This window comes from Scheffersomyces stipitis, chromosome 2, assembly GCF_000209165.1.
Source record: "Scheffersomyces stipitis CBS 6054 chromosome 2, complete sequence".
In the NCBI taxonomy this organism is placed as follows: Eukaryota; Fungi; Ascomycota; class Pichiomycetes; order Serinales; family Debaryomycetaceae; genus Scheffersomyces; species Scheffersomyces stipitis.
Window position 1 is genome coordinate 1,993,300 of NC_009042.1, and position 18,371 is coordinate 2,011,670.

General features: G+C 40.2%; 3 protein-coding genes across 3 annotated transcripts; 2 read left to right on the forward strand and 1 right to left on the reverse strand. All coding sequences in view use genetic code 12, as the record gives it.

The window, feature by feature from the left end:
- Window positions 1-378: 378 nt before the first annotated feature.
- On the reverse strand, window positions 379-1,791 carry SIS2.2 (protein involved in cell cycle control and ion homeostasis; the record flags this gene model as incomplete). The annotated part of the gene is made up of 2 exons (XM_001383115.1): window positions 379-1,584; window positions 1,672-1,791. Coding segments are annotated over 2 exons (1,326 nt in total), but the record flags the coding sequence as incomplete, so codon positions are not given.
- A 13,307-nt stretch (window positions 1,792-15,098) lies between these two features.
- On the forward strand, window positions 15,099-16,608 carry TEF4 (elongation factor 1 gamma domain-containing protein). Its single transcript, XM_001382576.1, has 2 exons — window positions 15,099-15,318; window positions 15,527-16,608. Exons 1-2 carry the CDS (start codon window positions 15,117-15,119, stop codon window positions 16,558-16,560), a joined length of 1,236 nt encoding a protein of 411 aa, XP_001382613.1. The 5' UTR covers window positions 15,099-15,116; the 3' UTR covers window positions 16,561-16,608.
- A 494-nt stretch (window positions 16,609-17,102) lies between these two features.
- PICST_56149 (required for complex glycosylation) lies at window positions 17,103-18,215 on the forward strand (the record flags this gene model as incomplete). The annotated part of the gene is made up of 1 exon (XM_001382577.1): window positions 17,103-18,215. One exon carries the CDS (start codon window positions 17,103-17,105, stop codon window positions 18,213-18,215), a length of 1,113 nt encoding a protein of 370 aa, XP_001382614.2.
- Window positions 18,216-18,371: the final 156 nt, after the last annotated feature.

An 18,371-nucleotide genomic window follows, 5' to 3' on the forward strand; every position in this document is an offset into this window, starting at 1 on the left:
AGCTCTGTATAGTTAATGTAATATATGTATACTATTGTGCACATCTCAAAGCAAATGCTTGTTACTAGATTCTCAAGAGCAGATTAAAGTAAATGCGTGTAGATTAATGTACGATTGAAAAAAGGTAAGCAAAAAGCAAGCTACAATATGGTGTCAAAATATTTAATTGAATATCATACATTTGATGGCGTTGCTATTAAACGAATGGCGCCTAGACGAATCTCTAAAACTGGTCTATGACTCCAATTTGAGATTTTCTAACTTGGACGGAACCTCCAATGATAACTCCTTCGTTCTAGTATCGTCTAGAATCTCATCGATATTTTGGCTCTTTGATAATTCATTGTCTTCCTCGACCCTCCCTTCTTCTTCCTCTACTTCTTTGGCGTCATCTCCGCCTTCGTCGTCATCATCATCATCATCATCATCATCATCGTCGTCATCGTCTTCATCGTCCTCGTCATCTTCATCGTCGTCTTCATCGTCGTCATTGTTATTATCGTTATCATCTTCGTCGTCTTCAATTGCTTCTTCGTTATTTTTCTCATCCTCCGCTTCCTCATCAGGATAACCACCCAACTTGATTACTATCTTGTTTACGATTTCGTTCCAATCCATCATTCCCCCCATACCGATGTCACCGTAACTGCCTACGACTTTTTCTACTGGTTTCAATACTTCTATCCACGGCATTTCTTCCCCTATCAAACGCAACTGCCTCTTGGTAGTGATGGCATTGTATGAGTAGCTGACCATAGCCGGAGCCAATAGTATTGGATATGACGTGTTCCAAGCTCGTATTACATTAGTAAGTAAGTTGTCACAAAGCCCAAGTGATATCTTGGATAAGGTGTTTGCCGTCAAGGGACAAACAATTAAGATATCTGCCCAACGACGCAATTCTATGTGAAGAACCGGGTCCAGCCTAGTTTTCCACGTCGTCCACTCATCGGCATCTCTCCATATTCTGATCTTCTTGACTGTTTCCAAGTGGGTGATTGCTTCTGGCGAAATGAAGTTTTCGCTGGATTTGGTCAATATCAACTGGATCAGAAGTTTCTGAGGGGTATAGATCTCGAACAACTTGGCTATGATGAGCTTTATCTTGCCAGTCGAAAGAGCTCCACACACCCCCAAGAGAATATGGATCTTGCCGTCGTCTGTAGGCAAACGTGGATCGATGTTGGCATTCTGTTCGTTCCGCCCAAGAGCTGAAGAAGGCGTAGCTATGGCATTGTTACTGCCAGAGATGCTGGTGCTACTATTGTTGAATCTTTGTATAGATGCTGTAGAAGTAGAAGCCGAAGAAGGCTGTTTATCATAAATCAGTCCAGATCCAGCTGAAAGAGTAGGACTAGTGACTACACTAAGTCCATGCAAAGCTGCCAGATCGCTACCACTGTTAGAGCCACTTCTCGATCTGGTGATGTTTTTAGCTGACTTCACAGCTTCATCTACGTAGAAATGCGCATGTACAGAAGGAGCTTTGTGGTGCGAAGAAGTCTGTGGAGGTTTCAATGTGTAGTCGAGCGAAGTGACAGAATCGTTCCTAACAGAATCATCAATGGTACCGGGGCTTTGAGCCTTTATGATACTGGTGAGATTGCTAGTACTGGCATTGGCACTTGCATTGGCACTAATATTAGCATTAGAACCAAGAGAAGCATCGACATTAGAGCCGATGCCACCATTACGAATTACAGTATCAGCATGACTGACTTTATGACTCTGTTGTTGTTTTTCACGCTCCTTTTCTTGAAGAATCGCACCACCGGCTCGGATCGTTTCTCTTCCCGGTTGAGGTGTATGTGATGAAGCTGGTGGGGGCGATACGTGTGGAGATACGTTTCTTAAATGATGAGGGCCATTGTTCAATATAGGTGGAGGCGATGGACAAGTCAAGTTCGATATCGCCATGTCTAGGGGACTCGTCACGGGAACAAGCGGATTCCCAGACTGAGAAAATGTAGGCAGTTTCAATTGCGGTGATCTTTTGGAGTCTACAGTATTTTTGGTAGAGATTGTTGGCCCCTTGTCGGTCTTTATGTCTCGCTGAGTATTACTTTCTTGGGCTATATCAGCGATGTCTCCACCACCAGAAACATTTTCAGCGGACGTCTTTCGCTGAGGGACGGACTCGGCTTCTGTAGCCATGATGGGAAGTGTAATTGATTTAATTTGCTAGTTGAACTGGTAGATATTAGTGTCTGCTGATGCTTACGCTATCAAATTCTGTTGGTTATCTAATCCCTCAAATTTTTTCGTGAGCGTTGAAAGAAATGTTGTCATGTGAGAAAAATCAGGTGATACAAACGTAGATCATGTGCCTTAAGTCTTCGGGAAAAGAGTGGATTCACTGTAATTCACACAGTTTACAGGAGCAGTGTTCAGCTGCTTGGCAGGATTAACTACATCTGTATATATCACCAGAATTTCACTTATTCTGAAAAATTATCTTTCTTATCAGCTCTGGATCCGTGCTGACGCATGTGCTGCAACCTTAAAACACACTCAACTTTGCATATGGAAATTTCAGAACTCTGTCACTGAATCCGTAACTGAATTGACACATTTCAGAGCAATAAAAGAATGAGTTCTCGCAATTTTAAGACCCACACTATGTGCTACAGGTGTATACGAGGTCTTGAGTATAATTCTGCCTCAACCATAATCCCTTTTTAACGGGGGTAGAGCCACATCTCCAGGTGATAGAGTTTGTGTTAGAGTTATATATGCAGGACACCAAAATAATCATAATTTGCAATCATTTTGTTCTGATAAGGTACTGCCATAGTGATAGTATGTATATCAGACATTTCATTGACAACAAATAGAGTATATATGACTATATAGTAGATCAATTGCTAATGCTTGTTTTCTGGTCCAATCCCGAGTTGGCCAAACGAATTGACCAAATCTCGGGCCTTTTCCTCGTCTGTTAGAGCCATCTGATTCTTTTTGAACTGTTCGTCTACGACTTTGTTCTTTATTTGTTTCGCTGGTGACGAAGTTTTGCTAACTGCAAGTTTCGCAGTGTAAGGAATCTTTGCTTCTTTTGCTAGTGGCGATTGTTCTCTGCTTTCTTCAATTGTATTGGACACAGACAGCAACGGCTGCGACGACGCCGTCTGCTGTTGTTGAAAAAAGAGTGCCGACAGTGATGGTGATACCAGCGATTGAGTATTGTTGAATTGTGAAAATCCCACACCTGGTGGTGCTGTTTGAAGTGGAGGAAGCGAGACACTGGATATGGGCGGTTGGTTCTGGTTGGTATTACTGTTGAAATAGTACGGGTATACGTAGTAACCTGGCCCACCTGGAACGATTGAAGGTCCTGTAGAGCCTCCGCCATAGTAGAACTTCTGTTGGAACAGATTTCTCTCGAAGGCAAGATTACTGATAACAGAGGAACCACCTCCGCTGCTTTGGCTGCCATGAAAGCTGTTCTTTCTGCTTCCATACTTGTTCGGATTGTAGTTATATCCGGGCAACATTGATGACGAATTGGATGCAGTTATGCTAGGATTTGGATTTCCATATGACGAAGATGCTGAAGAGTTTCCAGAGTATAACTGCTGAATAACATAGTTATTATAGTCGGGAAACTTATCATATCGCACAGTCAAGGATCTTCCTTCAAATTCCATATTATCAAATAATTCTATCAATTTATCTGAGGACTCTTTATTGCCAGTGGTAACGATGGCAAAGCCTCTACTTTTGGAAAATACTGGTTGTGCAAATAGATGGTTCATTTGCTGTGCGTCAGTAGTTGAACCTCCTTGAGATGCCAGAAAGTATAGTTCATCAAACGAGGGAGTTCTTGGGGGTTGTATGAATCCTTGATATCCATCGTCACTACCACCCATGTTGTTTGTAGAAGTTATAGATTGCATAGGAATTTCAACTCTCAAAATTGAAAGGGTGAATGAAGGCTCTAATTCTCTTGCCTTCGAAATTAAGAATTTCTTTAGAGAAGCCCAATTGGAAGAATAGGGCACATTGCCAATAAACAATCGACATGGGTTTACTCGTATCATTTCTCCTTCGTCTTCATCTTTTATGAAAATGAAACTTTCTTCATCTGGCTGGAGTGGTTCACTGGAGTCTTCTTCAACTTCCACAGGTTCTGAAATTTCCGCCAGTTCCAGATGCACTGCTTCATCTATCTCTTCGTCTAGTTCTTCAGTTGTAGGTGAGTTTGAAGACGAGGTATCAATATTAGACATATTTCTTGTCCGATTATTTACTAAATTCATGATAAACAGAGGAACTGGTTGTTTTGTGGAGCCCGCTGAAGCTGAAGACCCTCCAAGAGCATTGGCCCCAGAAAGCGAAGTAGATGATGTAGATGATACCGAATTTTTGTTGCTCGTAAAGCTGTTATTTCTTGAGTTTCGCCTAGAGTCAAACGATTTTGAAGAAGACGATCTACGCGAGAGAAATTGGCGTGGTGGAGTGTGGGTACTAGGAGTTAAGGCTATGTTGGAGGATCCAGGATACCCCTGCGGAAGTGGTACACCAGGCGGTAACTGCATTGATATACGTGGCTGAAGCTGAAAAGGATGAGGAATTGGAGGAAGCTGGTGGGGATACTGTGGATGGTAAATTGGAGCCAGACCATAGTCGTAGGCACCAGACGAAGGTTGTCTGGATTGAGGAATTCCTGCGGAAGGCACCATGTTCGATCCCGAAGTTCCCAAAGCAGCATTTCCTACATTTGCAACATTAGCCATATATGATCCAGAGTAGAATGGGTTATAGTATGGCGAATTGGCTCTTGGTGCTGCGGTTCGGTATTCCATGGTGGGTACGGAAGTTAGCGAAATATCCAAAATTTTATCGAGCCATTCGTATCCGTTGACTATTTCTATAAGTTTGGCGCAGAAAGTCCAATTGGGTATTTCCAACACTGCCGATGCTGTTCCCGAGCCATTGGTGTCAGATCGGGACTCAGGTTCATTTTCTTTGCCTGTCGCAGTCCCAGGCTCGTGGGTGAATTTCACAACCTGATAAGTGGTTGGTTCAGGGAAATCGCTGAAATCACTGAGAATAATGGAGTCAATTAATTCTTCGAGATTATGCTTTGTTATAGAGACAGGTAGGTTGTCCAATTGAACATAACAGTTGCCGAAGTTGTGGTAGGACGGTAATTGATTTAGCGGCTGTTGCGCATACTTCTGATTTATGCTACTGGGGTTTGTGCTATACCCGGAAGACGAGCCAAACGGAACAAAAGGAGCGGCGTTTTTGTTGAAGGTGGTAGTTTGGTGCTGTAGCTTGGGTCCGTAGTCATCAGACTGATCCGATTTGTTCTCGTCGCCCATTCTGATCAGTGTGATATTAAAGGGTATGAGGTGAAAATGAAAAGTGTGGTCTAAGCTAATTTTTTTTTCAAGCAATGATTCGGACTTTTCTTCAACGGCTGAGTTAGCGAAGGGAGTTGAAATTAGCTACAACAACACAATTGCGTCCTGGAGAAAAATAACAAAGGCTACGGCGGAAACGAAAACGGGAACAACGACAGAGAACGAAATGCTACTTGTGAAAGCCAGATATGAATATAAAAAAGGTGAGAACAATTTTCTGAAATATTCTGCTAGATTAGGGAACGTAGAGAAAATTATTACTACTGTGATTTTTGACGGCACTCCTGAGGCAGAAGGGATCAGCATCAATACACATATGGCGGGGCCAAAGGAAGTTTGGACTGGCTGGTTTGGCCATTACGCCCTCTTTGATAACCAGATCAAGACTCTGGGGTCAACCCTTTTTGCATCTGCCGATTTACAGACAATTCTCGAGCTGGGTTCTGGCTCCCTAACCAATAAACCCACCAGGAGTCCATTTGTGAAAACCAGAGATATAACCTTTCGCTTATATGTAAGATATTTTCAGTATCTCTGGCTCCCACGAATAGTGTCTGCGTCACCTCCCGTGGGCCCTCAGGCGCACATAACGGAACTGTGTCTGGATCCTGGCCCCCGTTTCAGAATTAGTCCGGGGTGCTGAGAGACGCCATTCTTGGCCCTGGATGGTAGCGTACGTACAATTGTCGTTTAGCTGGCCGTACACGCTATATACAAATAGCCGCCGTCTGTCACCCTTCCTATTCCTGGCGTGTCGCTAGAAGCGCCTAAAAACGCTTATCTACGACTAACAATGGCGGAGCCTCACAATTTACTGCGAAATTCCTCGTACATGTGCCTGAATCTCAAACCAGTTCCTGACACCCAATTCCAGCTCCTGGGCTAACTTTAAGTTACAAATCTCTCGTGGTGTGGGCTTTGACCAAACACAGAATCACACTCCTGCGAAAATAAATTTGTTCCTATAGACCTTAAATAATACATTGTGTCTGAATAGATAAGGACAATCTTCTCTCGCTCCATACAGTCTGTGCCAGCTAGCCCAAGAAATCGCCAACACTCCGAAAAATAGATTAGGCTAATGCCATCGATCAGCCCCAGATCCGTAATAGTCCGATTCTCTCTCTTGAACCAGTTTAGCCCAGACAACGTTTCCTTGGAAGCTTTATGACTTACGGTTGTTATCACCGAGTTTGACAGCTTCGTCATTCCGAGGGAAAGATAGGTCCTGCATGTGCTCCCCTCATTCCATAGGTTCCCCAATATGCAAAGCTTCTCACTGTGCAACCGTTTCTATGGAATCCCGAGATAGCAATATTTTGCAGCTTAATGTGAGTACTAATGGCGGCAATTGAAAAAGAACAAAATTACATAAATTTGATTTATGCTATTCTTTTCTGTAGGATCTTGGTAGTTGCACAGTAGCTGTACAGTGCTTTCTTTGTACATATCCTCCAGGGAATATTTCAATACATTGAGCGAATTACAATGCCGACATACCCCGAATCTCCTAAAAATATCGTCATGAACTGTTCCTCCTCCGAAAAAGGGCCAGACTCCACAAACAATGTCCCTCCCTACTTGCAGATAGAATCATCAGATAATATAGACTTCAAATACTGGAATATACTTCTGTACTGTTGCATAATTGCATTGTCGTCATTTCCACTTGGCTGGGACGTTGGTACAACAGGCAGCCTAATATCAAACCCTAGATTCCCCTTCTCAACTATTTCGACATTGCAGCTTGGCATTGCAATATCAGCATTTAACATTGGTTGTTTGGCGGGCAGTTTGGTAGTTGGAAAGTGTGCCAATAACTTCAACTTGAAGTTCATTCTACGCTCGACCACCATTTTCTACTTCGTCGGCTCTTTTGTAGAATTAATCTCTGTAAACAGATCTTCATTGATTGGTTTCCTGTTGGGTAGACTCCTTTGTGGAATTAATTGTGGAATTGCGTGTACTATAGGTCCATTGTATATGTACGAGTTATTGGTCCTCAATTTTCCAAGAAAAGGTCTTTATATCAGCATATGGCAAACTTCAGTGTGCCTAACTATTCTATTGGGCAATTTGCTTCTGATGGAGCTATCGCATGTTCTACTTGAAACTGTCGTGTACTTTAAGGTGGCATTTGTTATAGGTTTCAACTTGTTGTCAATATGGCTACCAGATTCCGTTCTGTTTCACGAAAGGATGAAGAACACAGATGCGCTCCAGTTAATCTATCTGAAACTTATAAGGAATATCACCAAAATTGAGTTTGACTGTGTGTATGCTGAAAAGCAAGCTCTCAACTACGAAATAAATATAGAGGGCACAAAAAGAAAGGACCTGTTAATTTGCTGTGGAGTTATGATTTTCCAACAGCTCACAGGAATCAATTACTTTTTTTATTTTGCACCATTGATGTTTCAAAGTAATTATGCATCAGTACTCTTGAGCCTTGTTAACTTGTTGGGCTCTATCATAAGTGGCCCGATAATCCAGGCGCTCAGTGTCAAAACTATTCTACTTGCAAGTTCGATAGCAATGGGAGCAGTAATGGTGACGTTTTCAACAATAGGCTCATTTTTCTTTAATAATAATGCTCTACTTTCATTGGGGGTTATTTTTGTGTTCTTGTTCTCACTAAGCTGGGGTCCATGTTGTGCGATTTTGGGTAACGCCATTAGCAAGAAAGACCCTCAAGTTCTCGCTTATGCAATAGCAAGCAATTGGTTGACTAACTGGATAATTACGACAATAACCCCTTATCTGATACAAAGCTTTGGATTCAACTATGGTTATGGATTTACGATTAATCTTGTTTTAATGACAATATTTGTGGTCGCCTGTATACCTAGGGACTTGGACTAAATGGTTTGCCCATGATAAAAAACAGTGTTGCATCGGCATAATTTCCCGACATTATCTTCCTTATCAGGAGTTAAACGGTATTAATATTTGTACCCACTAGGGCTCTTCTCGAGTAAATTCCACATGATATATATACTTGTAATCGTTGATTCTGTCACACATTGGATTTAAGAAATACATATCTCCGAAGATCAGTACAGGCAGAGGCTCCGACAAAAGGGTTTCATTGTTCGGTTTCATTGTTTTTTGTCTTGCTTATTATTAAGTGAGAAATTTCGTAGTGCCATAGAGTGTTTGGGACGTTAACGCGTAGAAGTAAGTTTTATCACACGGAAAATGGTAGTAGGCTATTCTTACCCTCCAGAAGATGCTTAGCAACAAAAATGGCCTCTTCGCAAAATATATCTTGCTCCTTTTAACACACTCATTGCCAGTTTCCTCTTCAAGAAGTCACAGCCGGAGAAAGTACCGACTGCATCAGTGTTGTCATGCAAAGATCAATAATGCAATGTACAGCTTCAGGCGGGAAAGAATATATCCTGCTCTATACCCTGTTCTCCCTTTCGGGTATTCCCGGCGCAATTCCGACGCAATTCTCCAAAACGGTCTATATGTCGAACATTGTTCTGTGATTTTTTGAATCTTGTCGGCGAAGATCAGGATATTACTAAGGATTCCAGGGGTGACGATGTCCAACATAGGAAGAGGCATCACAACACTTCTAGCTACAGTTTTAAGGCCGGATTCTAGTATTGACCAATTTTGCAAGCAAATGTCTCTGCGTGCTTAATCCTTCTTTCGTATTTATCGTCTACTCGAATTGAAATAAACTTACACACAAAGAAAACGAAAATATTTTAAGAAAGGGAATAAAAACTACTCAACCGCTATTATTTGACGAACCACTGCAAAAAGCAAGGTAGATATTAAAATTGTGTCCATAATATATTACATGAAGGTCATGTCAATTTCATTTTCTGAGGTAGCTATTTGTTCTCTCCTTCGCTCGCAACCCTTCACATGAATACTTTTCTTTCTGACAAGATAAGTTCCTTTTTAATTTAGGTTCTGAAGAGAAATAATAATTGAGTGATGTCTTTGTTGATCATGATGCTGAGCATGTTCAATAATAAGGGAGGTATTGCATATTAAATAAAGTTCTTTGTCATAAGCAGACTTCCTAAACGCTGTCAATTTCATTCACCTTGCAGCTGCTCAATTCGTTTCCTATACTATAACGACGTTTTTTCGGTTTTAAGGGAAATAGATGAAACTCTATTATCACAGGGATTCCAAATATCGACTGTTTCGGCTGATAGTTGCCAATTCTAGGGAGACTCTAAAAAGTTCTATTTTATATGTTATGCGTCTATATCAAGTCTAATCATTACTCGACTTTTCAAATTGCAGTAGCCATGACTTCCCTGATGTCCAGGCGATAAAAATTCTTCGCCCTTTTGAGTATTTTTTTTGATGTTCTATTATACTAGGTTGTTGCTAACTCGTTTCACCACCAAAATTTAGCATCGGATCACAAAAACGGAGACTCGACAATTCTTGTACGTTTTAGAACAAACAAGAATTTAGAATTTAGTCTAAGCATTTCATCAAAAAATAATGTACACATGCACGTCTGGTACGTACAGCTACTCCTCGTTCGTTAAACTATGACCATACACATGAATTTTTCTCCTACCCGAGAATAACAATCAATTTGGTGGGTGAGCCGACAAATGGGATGGTCTCGTTGCTAAGGTTCCAATAGGGCTATTGTTTTTTTGTAGGAGATGCAGTGATAACGCCACGGTCAGAAAAGGTTTACATCAATACACCGATCCTTTTCTCGTTTAGGCGTCGAACAAAAAACGATCTACTGCATTCCGAAAAATTAATTAACTCGTAATTTCCGAAGAAACAGATCTAGAAACTTGAATAATGCGGATGCTTAGTGTAAAATTGTAGACCAATAAGTTGGGGAAAATTTTCAGTGGACTGCACACGTTGTGGTCCCCAACAGCCTACATTCAGACTCGGTTCGGATATTTGGGAACGATAAGAAAAAGTTGAAATATGAATACATATGCAGTCTGAGGGGGTATGATTAAATTTTTATTATTGAATGATTTGAGGTTAGGCTTTGTGAGATTCAAGTTTTGAGATTTTTGGGATTAAGCACGGAGTAAAGCTGCAGAATGCATGCATTTGCAAGTGGGTGTTGTTATCTCTCTGGGGAAACCGGCAGCCGTGTCAGCCTGTGCATAGCATAGCATAACTATCTTTCGGGAGTTTATTCAAGTAGTCTTAAAAATGATCCTTTCATGAAACGTACTCAGATTTGAAGAGATACAGATACCGAGGAAATTCAACAAAGCTTAATTTGGTATCAGTTGTGAAGATACAATATAATCTCTTAGAGAATACTTGCAAATGTTGCAATATTGATTCCAAAGTTTATATCTTGACTTGCCAATGTTGCAATGTTTTTTTGTTGCATTATGAACAAATTTGCAAATATTTTTTAACCCTATTAGAATCATGTACATATATAGTTTGTTTTAGTATTGTTATTTTTCAAGGCGCAAAAAATTATTTTTTTCTAAATTCTATTTTTTATGTCCTTAACCATTGAGTAAAGTAGTATCTTGGGAAAAGGAGAAGCGGTTGGTATAAATAAAAAAGATTCTGCAAGGATGGTTTTGTTCGATGGTGTTCTCTCTGAGGCTGAACATACAACGCGCACTAGACTCATTTGAACTGAGTATTCCCAATTCTATTTAAATTCTCACGTGGAACGGCTTCATCGTGAAGATTACTTATATTAAGTTCAACTCAAGCTTCTAGCTTCACAAACCTTAGTTTCTTCCATTGATTTAATTCAATTGCTTTCAGTTTTCTGGATCTATCAATTCCTTGGCTTAGCACAGTTTTCGAAGAAACCTTTGAGTCAAGTGTTTCAGTTGCTGTCTTCGCGAATGAGTTTGTTTGAAAGGCATTAACCTTTGAACTTCAAATTGTGTCTTATTAGCAAGGCTACTTAACCATTTGTTTGAAAGTGCTCCTGTGCATATCTTGTTTTTGTTTTATCGCAATTGTATTAAACTCCATTGGTATTTCTAGGTAACATTTGTTCTTCCGTATGAGGATCGCTTGCCCATTGGATCATAATAATAACTGTTTTCATATCTACTCTATTCCACTATTCTTTAGAAAAGAGCACCAAGATAACTGCAGATCCATCAACCAACTTAAAATCTTTCATTTCACTTGTTGTTAGAGTCCACAAGGTGGTGGTTGAAAAGAATAGCTCCAGCAGATAATAGAACGGATTACTGAGTATATCAAACAAGTTTCCATTACGGAAATCTAGAATTTGTAATCCAAGCCACTATAGGGAAGGTCGTAGTGAGGACAATTACATCAAACTTCACTGACTGGGGACCCTCCAATAGGAGAGTCTGAAAGAGAATTGTATTCTGATAAGCATAGTTGTCGTCTTAAATCCTACACTTGCAAGTAGAGATTAAGTGATGGCAAAGAAACGAATAAAACCTTCTGTTAAGAGAAGCAGAACTAGATCAGGCTGTTTGACATGTCGAGATCGTCATATCAAGTGTGATGAACAACAGCCTGTTTGTAAGAATTGCATAAAATCAAAGCGCAAATGCCACAGAGGTATCAGGTTAAACTTCACCCAATACACCATTTATAATCCGGATCAGGAAAAGTCTAGAAGGAATCTTCTTACAGCTATTCGTAGAAGTCGAAAAAGTCCTATTCAGAATGATTTTTCAATTAGAATGGCACAACCGTTTAGACTCTTAGACCAATCTATTACTATTGCTTCATTGTATGAAAATGGCAGTTTGTTGTACCAACCTTATATTCACTTGCATCGACCCGAAGATCTATTTGAGTCTGACTTACAGTATCAGCAGGATTTGTACCCTTCTTTTCATCCTACATCACAAGTATTTCCTACATTTCATCATACACCTACCCATAATATGGATTTGATGAATACTCAACCAATCCAACCACTAAGGAATGACTTAACAAATATGGAGGCAAATCCAATTCAAGAGAACTTCAATATTACAAAACTTCTACTTAATGGGAATTTCTTACCCAATCAAGACCAAAATAGCGTATACTTCGAGCCTCAACCATCGCCTAATATGTTCAATTCAAATTTCATGAATTCCAAGCCTCAGCCATACAATTGATCATAGTTATTCTTGTTGTAACAAATCCAAGAAATTGTCATCGCAGAATTCAGTCTTAAACACTTATTAGATGAGGTGCAGAAACCACATGTTAATATCACGATATCAATTACTTTCAGATATTCCCATGGAAAAAATAGAGTCTAGATGTTACCTATAAGAATTCCTACTAGAAGCGTACAGAAAATGCTCAAAAAATACATTCACCCTGGTAAATAGATATAACTAGTACTTGATTCTGAGCAATAATTCTAAATCATGTATAACATACGAAGATGTTTGGAAGTACTGTTCCTGATAAATTTCGTGGTTCCTTGATCTTGTTCACTTTTAAGTCGAATTCAAATTCTCTACAGGGGTTTTCGTATTTTCATTTAACTTAAAATGATTAACAACTTAGGAATACATGATGGCCAAGCTTTGTGGAAAATGTGATAATTTAATCGTAATTGTTTAATTGCTAATGATTGAAATCAATCAATAAATCTGGGAGCTTCCACTTCAGTCGACATATATTGCAGTCATTGTGATCATCATATTATGATTTAAGAACTAGATTTTCAGCTTGGATTTTTCACATCTCTGGGTATGGATATTCGTATCTCTCTTCAAGTATTGGAGCCCATTTGCTTACTGAAAAATAATTCATAATGAACTCCGTTTTAGAATATTCTTCTTCAACTCTGCAAATGTGTCTACTTAGAAACATGAAAATCGAAGGCGAGAGAGTTTTCATTTTCTTAAATCAGAGTTAGCAAAAGCCAATGGGCCAGCAGCAAAACAAATAATTTTGATGAATATGAAAGTATATTCGTAAGGAATGTTCATGAAAAAAGGAAATGGTCTATTTATTTTGTACTAAATACATTTTCAAAATAGTTTTCAGAAATGTTTAAGAAATCAGCCCAACTCAATTCCAAATTATGTGAAGCACAAATAGCATAATGATGGATTGGTTGATTTTGTTTCTGCTGCTGCAGTACTTTCATGAATTTTCATCTCATTTAGAAGAGCTGTGAAGCGACACGGATTTTGTTATTGATTAATGATGTATTCAAAATAGGTGTATAACCTCCAATTATGAGCCTTTGTGTGCTGTTTCTTAACAAAAAAGTGGCTAAGTAAATTTGATGTTGTATTTCACTTGCAATTGCCTAAAGCTGTAATTACATCACTGTGAATCACATAGCATGTATTTGTTTACAAGATTTGCACTATTGTTCAGCGTAACTATAAAATATTAGATGTGGAAGGTTTAAACGTGAACTTTAAATGGTCCACAATTTCAAAGATTCGTTAATACTTTCTTCAGACAGCGGTAGAAAATTGTCCAGAATAAGAATTGAACAGCCCAAGATCCAAGCCGTTATTTTGCCAAAAGCCCCTGTAATTAAATTATTCATCCCTTCAGAAACCTGAGAGACCCAAAAATAAGTTTCAAATTAACTTGAAGTCCATTGGCTATAGTTTCTCTATAGTATAAATATTCAACTTGCACACCACCATCAGCGAGATGGCATCCAGTTTCTATCAAGCAGAATTTGATAGTAATCTATTGATAACTATTGATACCAGACTTAATCTGATCATGCATCGCTTGCGAAAGGGGATTGCCTGTCTGGGGAAACAGGAAATTCAACGATAGATCTCTTAACAGCAGGAAGACACCGAGTAGAGATCAAACATAGAATCTGATACAAACGAGAGACAACTTGGTAGCCAGCCTCAATTCCTTGCATGGTAGTACCGATCTTTTACGTCTCCGCAGTAGGGACCCTAAAATTGTCCTGATTTTGCAAGACATAGTGCACACTAAATTGGAATGGCCAATTGAGATCGTAAATGCTCGAATGACAGTTGGCACCTAACATAAATGTCAATAGGCTACTTATTGAATGACAGAGCCCAGTCACCCACTATTGCCAAGATTATCTTGCTTTTCTTGTTGTCTCGTCATACGTTGCATCGTCGTGAGTTTCACCGTCAAGAGTTTCATCGTCAAGAGTTTCATCGTCAAAAGCTTCTTCGTCAAGTTTTTCTGTCGTATGAGAACAACGTCCAACACCAACCTCCAAGGTAAATTAGCTCACAATGGGTACAGAGAGTTGAACATCTGCCAAAGTAAACGTTTATTCTAGTGTCTACATGAAGATTTCTTTCCCACAGACATTACTATTCTTTGGAGTTAAACAAGACATCTGGCTGTCTTAGAGAGATAGATAAGAATTGGCTCAAAGATCCAATCAGTTATCACCAGTTAGCACACAAGATTTTATTGATATGGTTTTGGGGAGACGAGCTTCATTCTCTTAATTTTTACAGAATAAACTTCAAAATTGCTACTGAATCTGCTGTAGATTATGTGCATACCGGTCACTACTAATATGAAACACCGAGAGACAGTGTAACTTGCCCAACCCCTGAGTCAGCTTGTAGTATGTAGATCCTTCTGTGGCTCGGGGAGATTTGACCAATTCACACGACCTTAACTTGGAGGGATTAGGGAAAATCCTGTTGCATCGTGGTTGAACAAAACTCGTCGTGGTTACCCGGCCGCATCAATTTTCGAAAATTTTTCATACCACGGTAGTCTACAAAGAGTAGGATTTTGAATTCTAGGCACGCTTATTATAAAAAGGTCCCCAACGAATTGAATTTAAACATGTCCTTAGGCACCTTATTCGGCGATCAACAGATCCGTACTGTCCCACCAAAGGCTCTTATCAAGCACTTCAACTTGGATGTCAAAATTGTTGGCTCCGATGACGCTGCTTACCAAAAGGCCTTCCCATTGAAGAAGATCCCAGCCTTTGTTGGTCCAAAGGGCTTCAAGTTGCACGAAGTCATTGCTATTTCCATTTACCGTATGTATTAGCATTACCAATTGCACAGTAGCAATTGATTTGTTTGTCACAATTGTTGTCTAATCTAAATGATGAGAAATTTTTTCATATTAAACAGTTATCCCTGTCTTAATAAATCATGTCGAGAATACCTAATCTGAAATCACAGAGATAGCACAACAAACAATTAAAAATGGTTTTGTTCCGTTCATAGTACTAACAATTCTAGTTATTAACTTGGCTGATCCAAAGTCTAAGTTGTTGGGTAAGAACGCTAAGGAATACTCTGAAATCTTGAAGTGGTTGTCTTTGTCCAACATGGAATTGTTGCCAAACATTGCTAATGTCTTCAAGCCATTGACCGGTGCTTCTCCTTACAACAAGAAGAACGTCGACGAAGCTTCTGCCTACGTTGAGAAGGTCATCTCTCTCTACGAAGCTAGATTGGCTGAATACACCTACTTGGTTGGTGAAAGACTCACCTTTGCTGATGTCTTCTCTGCTGCTCTTCTCGTTAGAGGTTTCGAACACTTGTTCGGTGCCGACTGGAGAAAGGCCCACCCAAACACCTCCAGATGGTTCAAGACTGTGATCTCTCAAAAGATCCTTCATGACATTATTGGTGACTTCACTTTCATTGAGAAGGCTAAGGAATTCGTTCCTCCTAAGAAGGAAAAGAAGGCTGCTGCTCCAAAGGAAGCTGCTCCAAAGAAGGAAAAGAAGCCAGCTGCTCCAAAGGAAGAAGACGACATTCCAGCTGAAGCTCCAAAGCCAAAGCACCCATTGGCCGCTTTGGGTAACCCTAAGGCTGCTCTTGACGAGTGGAAGAGAGTTTACTCCAATGAGGAAACCAGAGAAGTCGCTATTCCATGGTTCTGGAAGAACCAATACGACCCAGAAGAATGGTCGTTGTGGAAGGTTGACTACAAGTACAACGACGAGTTGACTTTGACCTTCATGTCCAACAACTTGGTTGGTGGTTTCTTCAACAGATTGTCTGCTTCCACCAAGTACTTGTTCGGTTGTTTGGTCGTCTACGGTGAAAACAACAACAACGGTATCACCGGTTTCTTCTTGGTCAGAGGTCAAGAGTACGCTCCAGCCTTCGACGTTGCTCCAGATTGGGAATCATACGCCTACACCAAGTTGGACCCTAAGGATGAAGAATCCAAGAAGTTCATTGAAAACATGTTGGCTTGGGACCAACCTGTTGACGTCAACGGCGAAAAGAGAGAAATCGCTGATGGTAAGGTCTTCAAGTAAGCTATGTAATTTTTTATAGCTAATATTGTCGAATATGTTTATGTCTTCAGAGTTATTGTAGGTTTAGAGAGAAATGTTAAAATGGTTACTATTTTTCATAAATCACGTGATCGAACAAAAAAATATTTTCAGATAACGCTACTGAAGTTGAGCCCAGATTATGAAAGATGATGACAGCTCAAAATCTTGAAATTTTCGTAGGTTATTAAGTCTTGTCTACTTGTGTGGAATTTGCCTTATCCATAGATTGTCCTACAATTATTACGCTCACTTCTGGCAAGTAATGATAAATCGGTGTTAGCAGGCAAGAATTCAGGAACGCGACATTTTTACACCCAGTGGCATGTCGCACGACACTGGTTTGTTCAGGCCAAATTTTCCAGCAAAACAAACACGAATGAAGAAGAGATTGATCCATTTTTCCACGACATTTCTTTCCAGGTGCCAGCATCCACGGAGTTCTTGAATTCAATCCCGTGGTAAACGTTTGTTATATTTGATTCCAGAGTAACGCTGCAGTTGATCCCCCATTTCATTGCGCTATGGTCTACATCAAGAATCAGTATATTCGTTATATACGAAAAAAGCCTTTATCATTGATAGCACCGATTTCCGTGTTATTGCTCGTGTATTTCTACTTCTTTGCGGCACATGGCTCTTCCTCCTCATCTTCTGGCAACAAATACAGCTACAAGAAGAAATCCCGAGGTTTGTTTGCAAAGAACAGAGACCTGGTGATTCTTAAAAACTTGCCTAAGAATCACATCAGCCACTACGACTTGAACAAGTTGTCCACTTCTGCCGATTCGCTTGCAAAGAAGGAGGAGGTGTTGATTTTGACGCCCATGTCACGTTTCACGCCACAGTACTGGGATAACATCCAGAAGTTGACGTATGAACACAGCTTGATTCTGTTGGGATTCATTTTGCCTCGTAACAAAGACGGTGATGTAGCACTTAAGCATTTGGAAGAAGCAATCAAAGACGCCAAAGCGGCCAACCAGTTGAAATACAAGAAGATCACCATATTGAGACAAGACACGAACTCTCTTAACTCGCAGTTGGAGAAGGACAGACATGCACTCAATGTGCAGAAAGAAAGAAGACTGATGATGGCTCTTGCCAGAAATTCGTTACTTTTCACGACTATTGCGCCAACTACGTCTTGGATTTTATGGCTAGATGCCGACATCGTAGAAACTCCTGCTGGATTGATTCAGGATTTGACGTCACACAATAAACCAGTTATTCTGGCCAACGTGTACCAGAGATACGAAGACGAATCGACACAACAACCATCCATCAGACCGTATGACTTCAACAACTGGGTAGAATCAGAAGAAGGCTTGAAAATCGCTGCAGGTTTGGCAGACGACGAGATTGTAGTTGAAGGTTACGCTGAGATGGCTACCTACAGACCGCTCATGGCTCATTTCTATGACGCCAAAGGTGACGTCCATACCGAAATGCAATTGGATGGTGTTGGAGGAGGTGCTGTCATGGTCAAGGCTGATGTCCACAGAGATGGAGCCATGTTCCCTTCGTTTCCATTCTACCATTTGATAGAAACAGAGGGTTTTGCCAAGATGGCTAAACGCTTGGGCTACGAGGTGTTTGGTTTGCCCAACTACTTGGTATACCACTTCAACGAGTGATGGAGATAGAGGACTCGCGTGCCATAATAACGCTGTCTGTATGCAAATAGAACATGGCATGTATTTACTAAGTGGAGAATGAGACTATCTACGATGGTTTGAGATCCATTGAATACTGACTAGTGGTATGAGGACGATGAGAATTATAAATACAAG